Here is a 17,012-nt window from a genome sequence, read left to right as displayed (position 1 = left end):
AGCATTTTCATTAAGGGAGGAAGGTGGGGTGGTGGTTGTGGAATCTTGAGCCCAAAGCATGGTCCTCAGGGGCTTAAGATAGGATCACTTACAACTTAGTGTTTTGGTTTAGATGGCTGAATCCCCTGGGGAAAGAAGAAGGAAGGAGAGCTAAAGGTGTATTGGTCCCGGCAGAGCTTTGCTTAGTCCCCTGTTTAGAAAAGCTGTTAATCCTTTCTGCCCAGCCCAAAGGACAGAAAACCACTGTAGATTCCTTAATATTTCTTTTATTTACAGAGAGGCAAAGTTTTTCTTTTGTACTCTGCAGCAAGAATAATTAAGGAGCTTATGAAGATCTACACTGGGACAGGACAACCATCGGTACAACTAGGATCCTTGACCCATGTGAGATAGCAAATTGCCCATCAGGGGCAAGGGATTCAGTGTCTCTTCCAAAAGTCCACCTGGGAAGATTCTCAATGTACAACAAACAGCTGGGCAAGCCTGGTGCTTACCTATCTGTGAAGCTGTAGGGTCTTCTTCACCTGCTGTCTCCTGGAGACAGCAATCCACTTCTTGAGACAAGTGAAGAAGCTGATGAGAAGAGGGGCTTAGCTGCACCAGCCCTCTCAGCTGCTGACAGGCTCAGCTCTTCTTTGAGCAGCTTTTTTGAGCTGAAATCCAAGCCAGTGGGTGACTGTTAGCTTGGACTTATAATGACATTCATGCTGCATAATGCAAGGTCAGGTAACAGTGTGTGACTGGGACAAAAGGGAAGCTCCATGCATGTACAGAGGCAGGGAAGAGTTGGCTCTGGGTGATACTCACAGGGGTGATAGAGGTACCAACAAGTTTTATATCCTTGACCTTTTTGATACAAAAACCCTTAACAGAAAGATCTTTAGCTCAAGGCTGGTATTTTTCTGCTCTGAGTAGTCCAGAAATATGGCAAGAAAGCAGACAGACAGTGCAGATATTGACTGCAAAGACAGAGGTAAGAAGAACATCTTGTCTTCTTTTGCCTTCCTTTTTCTTCTGCACTTTTCCTCTTTCTTCTGTGCTACTTTTTCTCAACCCAGAGAAGCAAATGTAGATTAAAAAATAAAACTGTTAAAAAAAAATGTTGTCTTTGCTATCCCCAGTTTTGAGTGGATTGAGGTTTTCTTTCCAGCAAAGGTGCTGATTCGGGGGTTGGTTTTCTGAGGTTATTCACCACATCTTTGCTGCTCATTAAGCAGTGGTTTCCCTTGAGCAATGGAAGGAATGGACAGCACTGTTGTGATGTTTTCCACTAATACAGGATGTGGGATGAACTATTCTGCAATCAGCTTATCGTAATCAAAAAAACGTATTTTGCCAGCAGAACAGAGAGGCTTTCAATTTCATGAAAAATATTGCAGCAAGAATGGGAAATTGTGTGCGGTCTTTTTTTTACTGCCATCATCAGGCCTAGAAGAAATGGGGAGTGGAGAGGGGATTTCCCCAGTTTTTTTAACCCATTAATGGAGATTTCTTTTTAAACTGAACTGCTTAGACAACTGATGAAGTTGTGGCTCTGAGATGACCTTAGAGACTGGAGTCTAAAGCGAGACTGAGTAGCTCAGAATGTAATCTGATTGAAAAGTGAAGTGGGGACAACAGACAAAAATTACACCCTTGGTCAATCAGGATGTCTTCGTTCTTTTTTTTTTTTTTCACCCCAGCAATAAAAAAAAATATTTTTTTTATACAGGAGCAGCAGTGCTCCTATCCCTTGTACAAAATCTCATATACACTTATTCAGGCATTTCTCTCTCTTATTAGAGGTTTTTAGGCTGTGACAAAGCAAATGGATCATATGCCTGCTCAGCCTCAAAGCTCAGTGCTATTTTATATCGAGATGAAGAGCTTGGGAGGTCTGGCACAGCCTCTTACCAGGGTCTGGGAAAAAAAGTCACACAGATGACATTTGGGATGTCACTTGAGCAGCGTACGAAGAGGTTTCTATGGCACTGGATCCTGCAATAGCAGAGAAACAGGTTCAGTTATGAAGGTGAATCCTTGATGGCCTGTATGCTTATGAATCAGCTTTCTACAGCTCCATTAACTGTGTACCTGCTAAACAGCCTTAAATGTGCCTTTATCATTCTCTGCATGTTGCTTTACTGTCCACTAACTGAGTTCTCCATGCAAAATGCCCTTTGAGTCATTTTCACTAATACTCTACCCTGGGAATTCGTGTTATACACGTAGCCAGCTGTGAATCTACACCTTGTCCATTCGATCCCTTTTCTGGTTTTGCAGCCCTCTACAGTAATTGTGCTCTCCAGCCTCATTAAAGGAAGAATAGTCCCAGTGGGTTTGATGCTGAAGTCACATTGATGTCCTCATTACAAAAACTTCCATGAAGAGAAGGCCTTTCCCACCTGTGAGTTTCCTCCTGTAGATCCTAGACAGAACAATGGCTGTATTGGCTTTGGAGGTCCTTCATGGAAAGGTAGGCACCAGTGTTTGGGAACTGGCTGGAGAAGGCTGTTCTGCATGGATTTTCATCCTGGCTTTGCCTTAGAGGTGAAGGCTGAGAGAAAGAAGAGATGGTGTGTGCTGCTGGTGTATATGGGTCAATTGGAGGGTGTACCTTCCCACTCCCCTCCAGTACATCAGTTTTATCTCTTCCACAAAGGTCTGGTGGGTCAGAAAAGTCAGTGTCCATCTGGCACGAGGCTTCAGCAGGTTCTAAAGATGTTTTGTCCATCACCTTCTCACCCTGCTTCAGAAATGTTGTTGGTGAGGTGCCTTCACCTGACTGAAAAACCCCAGAAGTAGCCAGAGTCTGTTGGGCTTCACCTTGTGTTTCTTTAAGGAAAGAGCTGTTTTGGAAAGCCTGAGTTGCCTTGCTACAGTGAAGGAAGTTTTGGGACAACACAGGAACGTCCTCTGCCAGTGTGCAGAGGCCTGGGGAGGGGAGAGCATGGTAAGATTCTCCATCCTCACTGCCACTGCCCTCTTGGATGAAAGGCTCATAGGTGAAGTAGACTTGACAGGGCTCAATCTCAAAGGAGCTGGGAAGGTGGAAGAAGAAGTAGCCTTGGTTGGTGAAGCAGCTGGATACAGAATGCCCACTGGTTTCTATGGGAGGATCAGGAGTCAAGGTTCCCTTGGAAAGCATAAACTGGGATTCCTGGTCATTCTTCTGCATCACCTCGAGCATGGAGATCTCTGGGGTTGTGCTGTTCATACAGTAGGAAGATGTGGAGAATGGGGAGGAGAACCATTTCTGATGGGGAAGAAACAGAAGAGAGACTGTTACACCACAGTATTTCATTTAGTAAGGAACCAAAGGTTTGCTTTCCTCAGTGCCCACAGCAATAAAGGAACCTTTTCTCTATTCAAGCTGGGGGGGAGGGAAGAAGGGGAAATTCACATTTGTGATGTCACATCTACAGGATTTTCAGAGAGAATATAAATTTATGTCACTTTGAAATCAAGAGCAGATATTGCAAGCCTGTGGTTTGAGATTTCTGGAGGGGCAAACAGAGGATGGAGAAGTAAAGTGAAAGAAAGAAAAAAAATTACAAGACCATAACAAGAAATGAAGGTGGAAACATGAAAAGCAGTACTGGGATGTGTCTTCTGCAAACTTTTTCTAGGTGCTGAACAATTTTCTGATACTTCTACATGTCTAGCCCCATGTCAAAAGTGCTTTTCCTGGTCCCTTGTGCATGGATTTCCACACTCGTAATGACTGACATCCTGCTGTGTATAATTATCCTTAAAAATAAACTCGTGATAATATCCAACTCTTTTTTCTGCAGTGGAAAAACATCTTTGCTGCCTGCTGCACACTCTGCACCCCTACTCTGCACTCTTCCCCAATAGTCTAAGCTTTCTAAAGCTTTTTGATCTTGGGCTTTTCCAAAGCTTTGCTGTCCTCTGGACTTCCTGCAGTTTGTTTCCAGCCTTCTTAAAGTGAGATCCCCCCTTGGCATCACCTCCCACATCTTGTATCTGACACTCCCTGTGTTGCTGCTCAGAATGGCAATAGTCTCCTTGCAGCTGCCCATCCTCGTGGAGAGATTAGGGGCAGGGTGTAATTGGGGGTGGAAGAAAGAAAGAAAAGAGAGAAAAGGAGTGCAGAAAACACTGGAGTGCCATCCAGAGTGATGGTAATTCCCACTGGGAGCAGATGAAAGGCTCACAGCCAGGAGAAGGGGATCACAGGAGGAAATCTGGGGAAGAGCCAGGCAGCCTAGGGCAGGCAGGGGGGGACCGAAGTGGGGTAGAAGGAAGAAGATCTAAGAGGCCACATTCCCTCCTGCAGGTCCCCTGCTTTCTTTCAGGCTCCCTGTTAGGAGAGTAGGGTGCTGAGGCTTATGTGGTTTGCTACTTTTTGGTTCTGTAATTAGAGGTGCTTCAGCTCAACATCAGATTTTAGAAGGTCAGAAAATAAAATTCAAGTGGAGAACCCAGCAGCTGGTGCTACAGCTACGTGTGTTGTGTGTGCACATGTGGGCCTGGCAGCCAGCTGGTTGCTCTGGGTGTGTGCAGCTGCACCCTCCTTTCCCTCATTTCTCCCTCATAGCCATGGGTCCCCCTCCCCTGTCTCATACCTGAATATCACCTCCGTGGACTGAAACAAGCGTGGGAAAGAACTTCTTGGGGTCTGGGATCTTCAGGATCTTCTTAAACCTTGAGAAAAAAGAATGACAAGGAGGAACAAAACAGGACCTAATCCTGACCTGACCAAACTGGTTCTGTGGTGGGCACAGGAGGGAGCTTGTGGGTACTACCCTGACATGGAGGAGAAGTAAAATAAGAACAATCCTGGGGGCTCTCCTTGCCCCTGAGTAGCCTGAAATGCAGTAGCTGAGATGAGGGCTATAAAGATGAGGCAGTTAAACCTGGAATTGGACAATGCACTCCTTTCTTCCTCTTCCCTTGGGAAGCACAACCTGCAGTTCACTAGTTTCTTCCCTGCCTTAGCTGGTCACCTTAACTTCTCCACCTGCCCCCTTGGATCCCCATCCTGATGTCAATCTGGGCAGGTCTCCCTTCCTTGTTTCCAAGCTCTAGCTGTTTTGAGTTGCCCCCTCTTTGCTTTGCTGCCACCACAATAAGTCAGAGGACCACGTGGCCTTAACAGGACCACTGATGGCAAAGCTGTCCCACAGCTGTCTCTCTGTCCTGTTAGCAGGACACTGTGTGGTGTAGACAGACACACAGGCCTTGCAAGCCATCTGAGCACACCTTGCACCAACCCAGCGGTCTCTACTTTACTGGATCCATTTTGTTGTCATCCTGAGGCCCCATGAATAATCTGCTCCTCAGTCCTTCAGGGAGATTGGCTGATCCTGTCAGCCCTTTGCTGAAGCTTTGGTGTGGAATGCTCTAAGGAAAAACCCGCCTGACCTCGGCAGGCAATCAGTGTACTCTCTGAAGCATCAGAATTTGCTAGTTCTTGCATATAAACTACCTTACATCACTGCAGATGCTATTTTTATTCATGCATGTCTAATCCTTCTTTGGATCTTACCTCAGCATTATTTTCCATCCAATTCCCCCAGGTTAATTATACTCTGTACAGAAAAGAGCCCTTTTTATCTCTTTCTATGCCACATAATTGGCTCATATAGCTTCCTCACCCTTGTGTCATGACTCAAGGTAAAACAAAATAGCCAGTGATTTTCTCAGTATCCATCTTCCTTCAACACTAATTTCCTTCTTTCCTTAGAAACTATACCAGACTCTGCTGCCTCATCCCTGAGAATGTTTCTCCCCACCCCCTCCCATGAACATCAGCATCCAGCTTCTCTGCTCCTATCCTGAGATGAGAAAGCCTTAGGCCATTTCCATCCTCAACCATTCTGACACATCACTCTCCATATTATTACACTGAGTAACCTTGTGAGACTTCTTCAGTCCTGTATAAAAGCAGTGCCTGGGTAGAAGCTCTGGCAAAGATATCTTTGAAGCACCATGTAAATATTTACTGGTATGTGATGAGACACTTCAGGACTGCACAGACCAAGGAGAGGAAGAATCATACTCCTTGTTTTGACTACAGATCAAATGCCACTACTTCTTACCTGAGCTCTTGCTGGAGTGCTAAACTAAACGAGAAAGTAGTGGTACCTAGGATTGCTTGGGCCTTCCTACTGATGGAGAGCTCAACACAATGGTCTGCTTTTTAAGAAGCCATTTTGGTGCATCCATGCCAGAAGACACCACTCCTATCCATAGACAACAGAAGTGCTGCAGCAGCTTTTCTGAATTCAGCCAGGTGCGTGACACCAAGTCACAGGAGTGCAGCACATTGATTGTGGAACCACACACACTGGGTGGTGATAGATCTCCCTAGACGTATGTCAGCCTCAAAAGGTTGAGCTATACAGCATATTTTTAAGTCACTGTCTATTCTGAGTAATGCCAAGTGAAAAATAACCCTGGTAAGACACACAGGTACAGGAGAGGAACGGAGAGGAAAAAGTGATTCTCACTTACCATTTCAGGCTCCATAAGTTACTGAGGAAGGCAGTCCCCATGATCACGAAGATGCAGGTGATCACTATAAGAGCTGGCAGGAATGGCTGGGATGTTTCTGAGAGAGAGTGAGAGAGTTGCAGTGAAAATTTAGCCAGAATCCTGAAGGCGGTAGCTGCAGACCTTCCACAGCAGTTCAAGGTGACCAGTGATATAAAATTATACCATCCAGGTTAGATAAATGAGTTCTGCTGTGTTGTACAAGATGTCATTGGGCTAAACTGGGATTCAGACTGCACTTGGCATTGGTTAATAAGTTATTGGTGCTGAACATCTTGAACTCCCTGTTCATAACAATATCAGAGGTGGGAGTTGCCACAGATGAGATGGCAGTCTGCTGGTTGAATAAAGTGTCCATCAACCGTATCTTTTCAAAGGGATGCAGAGATTTGTAAAATCAGCATAAATGGGATCCAAGACTTCAAACAGCATTATGAGTTGGTGAGAGAGACGGAATCATGAGATTCATGGGTCTACAAGAAGGCAGGAAGACAAAGGATGGGAAATATTAGGGATCTTCCTTAGGCTTCTTTAGGGAGGTGTAAGAAAGCTTTATCAAGCTAGGAAGTTTACAACTTTCCACCACATGATGATTTTGGTATTTGGGTTGTAGGATTAGAAGAAAGAGACTGACTTTCCACATTACTGGCACTGCCAGCACTCCTCAGGCTTGTTTGGAATTATCTCAAACTTAATGTGTCTCTTTCACACACATCTCCATAGTACACTTTTTTTTTTGCCTTGCTATTCTGGTGCCAGTCTCCTCTGCCTGCTACCCTCATCTCCATCCCTAGTACCCCTTGGTCTGGGCCTGCAGAGCTCCTCTGGAGTAGTTGTGAGAGAGCAGAGCAAAATAAAAGAAGGAAGAGACATTTTTAGGACATTCTTTCTTTGTCTGTCCTTGAGATGCTACTAAGATCATTTTGTCTCCTCTGCCTCTGGTACCCTGGTTATCTTTGGGTCTTGGTTGCTATGACAACTGGTTGCAGCTGTATCCTGTTCATTGACATCACACACTGTCAAAATTTGATCGCCACAGCAACACAGTGCCCTTTCTAAACATAGCTCCTCTGTTTATATACCAGCACTGAGCACAACAGGGAGGGGCTGAGCAGGGGCAGAGTGGGGGTTGGCATGAAATGGAGTAACTTCTATCTGCTTATTTTCCAGAAAATAAGTGAAAGAGACCACAGCCAATGACTCACTGAAGAGACTTGCTCAGGGCACTATCTTTTAAGGCTGGAGATGTCCTCCACGCCGTGGTTCATGATAATGACCGATGCATGTCCCAGCAGGCCTTTTTTGAAAAGACTTACACACATGTAAATCTCTTTCATTCTCCATGAGACTTTGATTCCTAGGCTCAGGTCTTCTTTGGTTCAAGAGCTGAGTGCTCTGTTTCCATCAATGGCTCTAAAGAATTGGGCCTTCTTAGAAATCTGAATTTATGTTCCTAGGTCCCAGGAGCACCTGGGAAAATGCCAGTCATGGCCACTGCTTCTGCAGGTCAGATATCTGCTCTTACTGCTCTATGGAAGCAGTCTCTGATTTACATCCTGCAGATTTGGCCTGGCTTCTGGAATCAGAGAGGTTCTTTTGGGGTCAGGGGAGTCTTTGCCCTTAAGTCCCGTTGAGCCAGTGTGACCTAACACATTAGGAGGTACAAATTGTTTCCAATCTTTCTATTGCTGTTTGGTTAATACACTACTCCCTACTTGGTTTCCTCCAATTTCTCAGCCTGCTTGTCCCTTCCACCTTTTTTTCCCTCAGTCTCCTCTTTCCCCTCCAGGCCAGGCTGCCTGACTCTGATCCTTACGTTTTCCAGGTGTCCTCCACAGTATTGTCTCACTCCAGTCGCTCCACACACCTTTGAAGGTACTCGAGGCACTTGGTCTTGCACGGACAGCTGCCTCATATTTCAGGTCAGGGGAGAGGTTCTCAAACCTCACCCACATCTGGTCCTGAACAATGGAGAAGTTCTTGGCCTCCTGGGAGAAAGGCAAAATTAGAGCACCATCAACACCTTGCCGTGGCTTACAGCCTCATGTACTTGTCTTTTTCAAGGATCTCAGAGAGAAGCTGTCTCGGCTTCCTACACCTTGTGCACTGCTTGTTCACCCTGGATGACAGGTCTTCTTCATTTTGGTTTTTCATCCTTTTCAGGACTGTCCTGGAGCTGCCCAGATTTCTTTGTGACAGCACAAAGTAAAATAGGATTCCTGTCTACCTTCATATCATCACCAAATGCTGGCAGCAGGTGGCACAGACAAAAGAGTGGCAGGATGTCATCTGCTCTCCAGCTTCATTAAAACTGTTGTCCTGAGAGAAGGCTCAGGAGCACCTCCTGGGTGACATAAAGAAGACCAGGATTTGTACCAGTGCCCCACTCAGTACTCACCTCCCAGGACTGACTCGTGGTTCGGTACCGCACTTGGTATTCTCTCTCCCCATCCAAATAGTGAGAGGAAATATTCAGGCTCCACGTTAAGTTGTAGATGTTGTCACTTTTGCTAACGAGCTGAAGATTTCCTGGAGGCCTCAGCTTTACTGGAGAGAGAGAAGGAACAGAACTGATTCCTCCACACTGTCCATAACAGGGCTGCACTGCAAGCCCCACAGCAGCAGGACTGGTGTCTTGGATGTGCTCACAGACTCCAGCCACAGCCATGTGAGATGGTTAGTGAGCTCCCCCCCAATGTTCCTCCTTCCTCACTGTCACTGAAGACAGAAGTCCTATTGCCTTCCAACTATGTTAAAGGCAGGTCCTCCCTTGAGTCGATGTTATCCCACAGGGCCATACATCCTATCTTATATAGGTGATCCACAGGGCATTTGTACCAACAGGAATGGAACATCATTGAGCTAGCTGCTTCCTGACTGCTCTTCCAGAGAGCTATAGCCACATGGGATGGAGTTACACAGGCTAATTCTTTCCAACCCCTGACTCCAGCCATGCCTTACTGCACCTCACCTTGCAGCAGCGCTACTGGACCTTTCCTTGAGCCAGGTAAGTTCACACATCCAGCAAAAAATGAGCCAAGCAGATGTTTTTTCTGCTGGATAAGTGGGCTGAATCTTTTCAGCAAAGGCTGATGAACAACAAAGCTGGCTTAAAGGATGGCGGAAGCACATATTTGATCAGAGGGGAAAGGGAATACTTTGCCTCTTCCCTGTAGCATAGTTCAGGGAGTCAGCTGAGTTGCCATTCCCTGTTTGAACCCAGAACTCCTAGTGCAAAGCACTCTCACTCAGCAGTGTCCCAGATACTGGACAGGATAGAAACGGGCAGGATAGATCCTGGACAGGATACTTGCTGGCATGGCATTGCACATTAGAGGTGCAAGTGGCAGGACTCAACATGGTTCACCTATGCCAACTGTAGCAGGAGGAAAGGAAAGGACAGATGTCTAAAATCATCTACAGTGTTGTATAGGAGTGGATGGGGCAGAGAAATCACCTATAATTTTGTGGAGAAGCCTCAGAGATTGCAAGACAGATGAGTACTCACTATTTGCAAGTGGACTGAAATTTTCTATTTGCACAGGTATAGTCCCATTCTCTCCAATCTGGCAGTGCACAGACATGGTCAGACGGTCTGCAGTGGTGAAGCACTGAGTCTGCAAGGAAAATTTACCATTAGCACCACTGAAGCCTCATAAATAAGCATTCATATTTCTAAGCATTGCCTATACATAAGAGATTTAGAAATTCTTGACAGTCAATAGGGTTGATATTTGTGGTTGAAAGGTATAAGCCTCAGTGGTGAGTAGAGGACTCAAAGACTTCTACTTGTGGTTGGATTTTTTTCACTGGTGAGAAGAGTACAAAATATGATGTTATGCTAATCTGCTAGGACTGCTGTATCTTCTAAGCAGAAAAGGAATTAATTTCTATCAGTGAGATTCATTGAGAAGAAATATTTTTAGTAAAACATTTTGTGTTTATTGGTAAGATTGAAACAGTGTTAGTATCAAAAATTACTCCTAAAATGCAGTGATACTAAGAAGACATTTACATCATAGAGTATTAAATAAAAAATTGGGAAACTAGCTTGATAAGAAACAAAAGGTTTTGGAGCTGTTTATCAACACTACCATGTTGATACATGATGTGCAAATAAATGCAAGAAAGCTTGTCTGTCATTTGAACTGGTTGTGACTTTATCGATAAGGACAATTAGCTCATATTTGGGTGGTTTTTTTCTGAAACATAAAGGCTGCAGTAATTCTGGATATGACTGAAGGAAGTCTAAAAATAACTGATTTAGATAAAGAATAATAGCTGAAGGATTTGCATCACCATTAGCCCCAGTGATGTGTTGCTGCTGCATCTTGCATTGAACATACCTAACCAGGCTTCACAGTTCTTAATGATCTGGAAAATGGTACTGACCTCTTCAAGGAAAATGAGGTCAAGAGGTGACCTCAGAGTTGATGGTAGTGTAAATCCCTCCTAAGAGGAAGACATTAGGGCCAAATACAGGTAATTGTGACTGTCTGTCTGTCCATATCTTCTGCATGATTAAGGACAGCATGGACCAGCTCGCAACGTAGCCAATCCTTCCAGCAGGGGATCCCACAAGGGTGATGTGTTTTCAGCAATGAACAAGTTCAAGATCAATCCCAGGCCCAAAGTCAAGGATTAGGTTTGGGTTTTTATACTGTTTATGGGAGTCACACTGTTTATATACTCCGAATCCACACACAAATCTTTTCTATCTTGTCACTTGTCAAGACATCCCAAATTAATTACTTACATTACTGTTTTTGTTGAAGGTCTTGATGCATCTCCTCAGTCCTGTCATGTGTTCTGCCTTGAGCAATTCACAGTGCTCCCTGATTTTTTCAAGTGACCTGGGTTTTAAGCAGGAGACCTCCAATGAGTTGCGGAGACTATTTTGTGTTTCATTAAATTTTATGTAACCCTAAAGGCCATTCAAGGCATTTTGCATCCTACCATAATTTGCTGAACAGGTTACATCAAGTCTGTAATCCCACCTCTCCTCCCCACTGGATCACTCAGGCAAATTTTATGTGCTGGCACAATGGGAGTCAAAGAATCCCGGTTATTCCTAGCCAAAGGTAACAGTAAGTTTCCCATTTCCAAGTCTTCATAAAACCCTCTTGCTACCCTCTTTGCTTCCTGTTGATACCACAGGGCATGAAGAACCCTGTCCACAGCTGCACCACCATGGACCTGGAAGACAGGCAGCTATTTCAGCCCCTCTAGGGTTTACATGACTTCTTCAAGCAACTGAGAGTCCTGTAGGATCTCAGTGAGGTATATCTTCTGAAACAGGTCTCATCCCAGTTAGCCAGGACTGTATGTCACACATGACCTCTATTCTGCTCTGACAAGAGTGGTTGGACAGCCTAATATGAGCACAGGGGGTGGCAGGGTGGAATTGCAGCTGAGGGGTACAGAACTGAGCTGGCTGCTCCAGCTGTAAGGTCAGAATAGCCTGGGACTTGCCGGAGAGGTAGTATCTTAGAGCCCTGGTCAGGCAATGGTACAGCTCCAAATCCAGCCCAAAATCCATCAGCAGCCACGGTGATTCAGTCCCACTGAGCAATGTTTTGGCTTTCTCAGTCTTTGCACAAGGTCTCAGAATATATTTGTCAAGCTTACCCCATTGCAGGCATCTCTATGACATTTAGGAGCAATCCACCCACATTCAGCCTATCCTTGTGACAGGCACCAAGGGGAGCCTCGGGGCATGCTGGTGAGTCTCTTGGCTGAAGATGTCATACTTGAGACCACAGAGACTCATCCAACCCCCACTGTGGTACTGGCCACACACCTACCCCTCTGCTAGGAAACATGTGGGAGAGGAAAACATCATGAACCAAGAGAGATGAAAGGGCCAGGGAAGATGAGGGGAACAATGCATTCTGTCATCTATTGTCACTCAGCAGGGGACACTCAGGGGACAGCATCCCAGATCATCCTGGCAATGGGTAGTGGGCCCCTGCATAGCTTCAGTTCAAGCTCTTCCTCCCCCATCTTTCTACATTCTCCTTTTCCATTGAAAATACCTTTCAATACAGAGGGTGGCTCTCAAGCAAAAGGAATTTCTGGAAAATGAAGCACAGTCAGAGCTATGGAGCTGGAAGATGGTCTATGCTAAACTGTTTGAGCAGTGGTCAGCATTTCAGCTCAGGTGAGGTTAGAGAGGGAGTTCAAGGTGAAACTTCTAGGCTGTGTGGCTCCACTACACCTGGCCTGGGGAGGAAGAACCTTCATTTAAGCTAAGAAGTAAACTTTTCAGGACACTTTTCATTCAAAACATTGACTTTGCTCAACTTCTCTGGTCACCCACCTATAACAGAGAGGGAACTTGGATAAAATCTCCAGCTGACATGGTGCTTCAGCCAGGTCTCTGCCTGAGTTCCAGTCACAGAAGAGAGTTGCCCGTGAGTCATACCAGCATGTTAGGCTGGAGGTGCCTGTTGACAGAGAAGAGGTGGACAATGCATGGCTGAATTTGCAATGACGTTTGTTGCTGTCTGTCCCCCCATCAGTTCTGCCCCATCCAAAACTACAGACCAACTCTTCTGCTGCTTAACCATCTCCAAGTAAGAAAAGCAGAGCCATTCACTTCTCTATGTCCTTGGAGGCTGGTGTGCTCACAAGAGACCTTAAACTACTGCAGCTTACTCTGGCTGTATGTTACAACACAAGCACTGCAGGATAACACACTGTGGTACACAACGCTCCTCCAGCTGATCTCCCCGTCCCTGCTTGCCAAGCTGGCACAGATGAAGAGAATCACTCCTTACCTTGTGCCCAGTCTGATGCCCACAAGAGAGGTGTGAGGCTGTTCAGCCAGAGGTGACAAAGCAGCAGCAAAGAGGGCTTCATCTGTACTGGTGACACACTGAAAGAGAGAAGATGCCCCCCCAGTGTATCTGAGGCATGCAAATTAGGAAGATGTCATATCATGGGAGGCATCTTCTAACCCAGAGCAGGGCTCACTGCCCATGAAAACCTTTCAGGCTCAGAAACTCAGACCCTTTCCACTCTGGAGTCTGTATTTTTCCCTCAGCACCTCATGGTTTACCTGCTTTGGGTGTTTTGATCACTGAAACTGTTGGCAGTGCAACGGAGCTGGGCTGTTTGCAAGAGCATGTGAGCACACAGCAGTCCACGGGTGTTGTTTCAGGCTGTTGCTGACTCAGGTAGAGAATGCTGCCTTGCATGAGCACGGCTTGTGAGTTGAAGAGCTTCTTTTTTTGGTAAGCAAGTGTAGGGTTGAAATAACTGGGTGCTCACTGAGTAAGAGGGGTCTCTGGCTGCAACTGACAAGATAGTTGCAAAGCTCATCGTGGTTTAGGAAGCAGATATTGAACGGCTTGAGTGAGAGAGGGGAGGAAATCAAGGAGAAGAAGGAGTTTACCAGGTTCTGGGGAGGCAAGGTTTTATCATATTATAAAATACTACATAGTCACACAGGGTCTTGACAAACAGACCTTGCACTGCCTTGAAAGGAGCCATGTATTCTAGTGTGACAGAAAATTTGGCCTTTGGAATTAGGATACTCTGCAGCACCCCTCATATGCCTGTGGCACCCAGGGAAGACTCCTTGACTTACAAAGGCTGTACAGCTATGCTCCATATTAGACAAACTGGGCTTATGATCTTCTCATCCAAGCCTCCCCCTCTCCCCATCCACCCAGACAATTACCTCGAGATCTGCCTCTGCCCACTGAAGAAGCAACCATCCTCACTTCTCAGCAAGCCTGGAGCCCAGGCAGGGATGAGCAAAACAAGGCAGAGCCCTGCTGGACCCTGATGGCACTGCCAGGGGAGTGAGAAGAGAGGGTTTATAAAGGGCTGGTATGAGGCATAATATCAGTTCCCGTCATGACAGAAGATTAGGTTCAGAGGAAAAAAAAAAACCGAACCAAAAAACCATGATGACAACATATTCACAGAGAAAGAGGAGAGAGAGAAAGCAAGCAGGCAGCATGACTGTGAGATGTGGGTATGATTTGAGAGAGCTGTGGAGAGACGGAGAGATAAATACACGCTCAGCCCTCCCCAACGGCAAGATTCAGTTTGTCAGACTGAAACTCCTTCCAAGACACTTTTCAGATCAGCTACCCCTCTGCAGGAGAGAGCTGGGCCCTTTACCTTCCAGCTCGAGGCACCCTGTGATCCAAACGAAGGGAGCCTCTGGGGACCAGGTCGCTGGGTTGGATGGAAGCAGGTGCTGGATGTCAAACCCTGAGGGCAGTGGGGAAGGGGGGGAAAGGGAGAAGGATGGACCCAGATATTCTAGGTCAATGCATGTCCAGCTGAGAGCCAATGCTTCTGGAGTGATGAGAGAGAAGCCTCCAGCCAAGTGGTTCTGCTGTGGAGCTGTTCCTCTTGAACACGCGTGGTCTCTCTGTCTTCTCCCTCTCACCTTTGCACAGGAAGCTGCTGCTTGCTTGCCTTCTCAGACTGAGACGAGGCCCTGAAGTATCGAAAAGGCTAGTGAGGCCGAGAATAAAAAGCCCCAAACCACGTCTACTTCCTGCTGGTAAAGCAATAGGTGCAGAAACAAGGGTGGAGGGATCAGGTGTTAGCTTGCAGTGTTCGGGTATACCGAGACCAGTTTGTAACTATTGCTGGGAAGCAAGAGAGAGAGGAGGACCTGTCCTCTTGGGACATTTGCAAGAGCTTCCTATTTCAGACACCCAAACAGACCCCTTGTAGCACTCTCAGGGTCTGTACACATGCATGGATCAATTTGAAACTGGGGATAGGAGTCGATCTGCAGTAGAAATGCTGTGGACCACATTGTGAAAAATAGCTTGAGTCATTGACCTAAGCAACACTAGAACAAAACCAGTCTCTTCACCAGTGCCCCAGTTTCAGAGGATCCATCCTGGGTCAGAGCAGGAGTGAAACAAGGGCAGTGCTGAGCATAAGCGTGATTGCAGATGGTGTGACACCACAGGAGCACCCATCCCATGGCCTCCCTACCCAGACCAGTGCCACATTTGCTCCACAAAAGGAAGAATTAGCCCCTCTAACCTGAGCCTCACAACGAGTCCAGAGAGGCAACACCAGCCTGCAATGGCTGCAGTGCCATTTTGGCATGGCTTGTCCATTCAACAGGCCAGAAAGGGATGCAAAAAACACATCCACCTTCTTCCAAAGTTTCATGTGCCACCACTTTTGTGATGGATAACCTCTCACTGCCTCTGCAGACCCTGTTTAGGTTTAGAAGATCCTTTCACCTCAGGACGATGTCTTTCTCAGCACACATTTCTCTCACCCTCCAACCTAAAAGAGACAGACATGCAAAAAGCCACAGCCCAATAGTTGCCCAGGTCACAGAGAAGTGTGTACGTGAATACATGTCCCCGCATGGTCAATGATTCAAGCTATCTCTCACAAAGTGGTCCACAGCATTTTTACTGCAGAGACAAAAACCTCTTTCTCCATACACAAATACAAGTCTCTGAAGTGCAGCACGTAGTATTTCCTCTCTTCTCTGAGCAGCATGGAGATGGCCTCTGGTGTGGGGCCATTTGAGAATCTTCTTCTATACATACAGCGGTCACCACCCTCTGCAATCCTCACCTTTCTCTGCTAGAGAAGCTCAAGGTCCAAGCAAGCAGGTTTTGCTGACCAGAATTTGCTGGAGGCTAATCTTAAGTCTCCAGGTGGTTCCTTTTTGACAAATGTATAAAACTAGAGGATGGGCCCTCCTTTAAGAACAAAGGGATCTCGGTTTCAGGTAGTGGAAAAAGGGTGTGGGAGGAGGATGACTTTAGTCACAGGCGACCCAGCCCAGGGACTGAATCTCAGAAGATATCAGACTTTAAAAAGGTTTTAAATGGCAGAGCCATTTTGAAGAAGGTTACAATAGTGGATTCTCATGGCTGTTTCTAGGAGAATCACAGTATAGTTTGGGTTGAAAGAGATCTTTAAAGATCATCTAGTCCAACCTCCCTGCAGTGAGCAGGGACATCTCCAACTTGTTCAGGGCCCCATCCAACCTGACCCTATATGTTTCCAGGGATGGAACATCTATCACCTCTCTGGGCAACCTGTTCCAGTGTTTCACCACACTCATTGTAAAAGAAAAATTCTTCCCAGACTGAATCTATCCTCTTTAAGTTTAAAACCACTGGCCCTCGTCCTATTGTAAAAGGCCCTGCTAAAAAGCCTTTCCCTTTCTTTCTTATAAGCCTCCTTTAAATACTGCAAAAACCACAATAAGGTCTTTCCACAGCCTTCTGTTCTCCCGGGTGAACAACCACAACTCTCTCAGCCTCATAGAAGATGTGTTCCAGCCCTCTCTTCATTTTCACAGCCCTCCTCTGAACCCACTCTAGCAGGCCCATGTATTTCTACTGGGGACCTCAGAACAGGACACAGTACTCCTGGTGGAGCCTCATAAGAGCAGAGGGGGAGAATCCCCTCCCTTGACCTGCTCCCTATGCTTAGTGTGAGGCAGCCCAGGATACAGTTGGCTTCCTGGACTGCAAGCACACGTTGCCAGCTCATGTGTAGCTTCC

At 46.2% G+C, this 17,012-nt stretch overlaps 1 protein-coding gene across 1 annotated transcript; it reads right to left on the bottom strand.

Annotated features, from left to right (window-relative positions):
• Positions 1–2,407: 2,407 nt before the first annotated feature.
• IL2RB (interleukin 2 receptor subunit beta) lies at positions 2,408–14,689 on the bottom strand. Its single transcript, XM_030463230.1, has 10 exons — positions 14,632–14,689; positions 13,278–13,375; positions 12,818–12,944; positions 11,255–11,351; positions 10,007–10,115; positions 8,897–9,045; positions 8,315–8,486; positions 6,460–6,556; positions 4,569–4,647; positions 2,408–3,235 (listed from the first exon to the last, which is right to left on the bottom strand). Exons 2-10 carry the CDS (start codon positions 13,357–13,359, stop codon positions 2,408–2,410), a joined length of 1,740 nt encoding a protein of 579 aa, XP_030319090.1. The 5' UTR covers positions 13,360–13,375; positions 14,632–14,689.
• Positions 14,690–17,012: the final 2,323 nt, after the last annotated feature.

This window comes from Calypte anna, chromosome 1, assembly GCF_003957555.1.
Source record: "Calypte anna isolate BGI_N300 chromosome 1, bCalAnn1_v1.p, whole genome shotgun sequence".
Taxonomy (NCBI): domain Eukaryota; kingdom Metazoa; phylum Chordata; class Aves; order Apodiformes; family Trochilidae; genus Calypte; species Calypte anna.
This window is presented reverse-complemented; position numbering and strand designations above follow the sequence as displayed.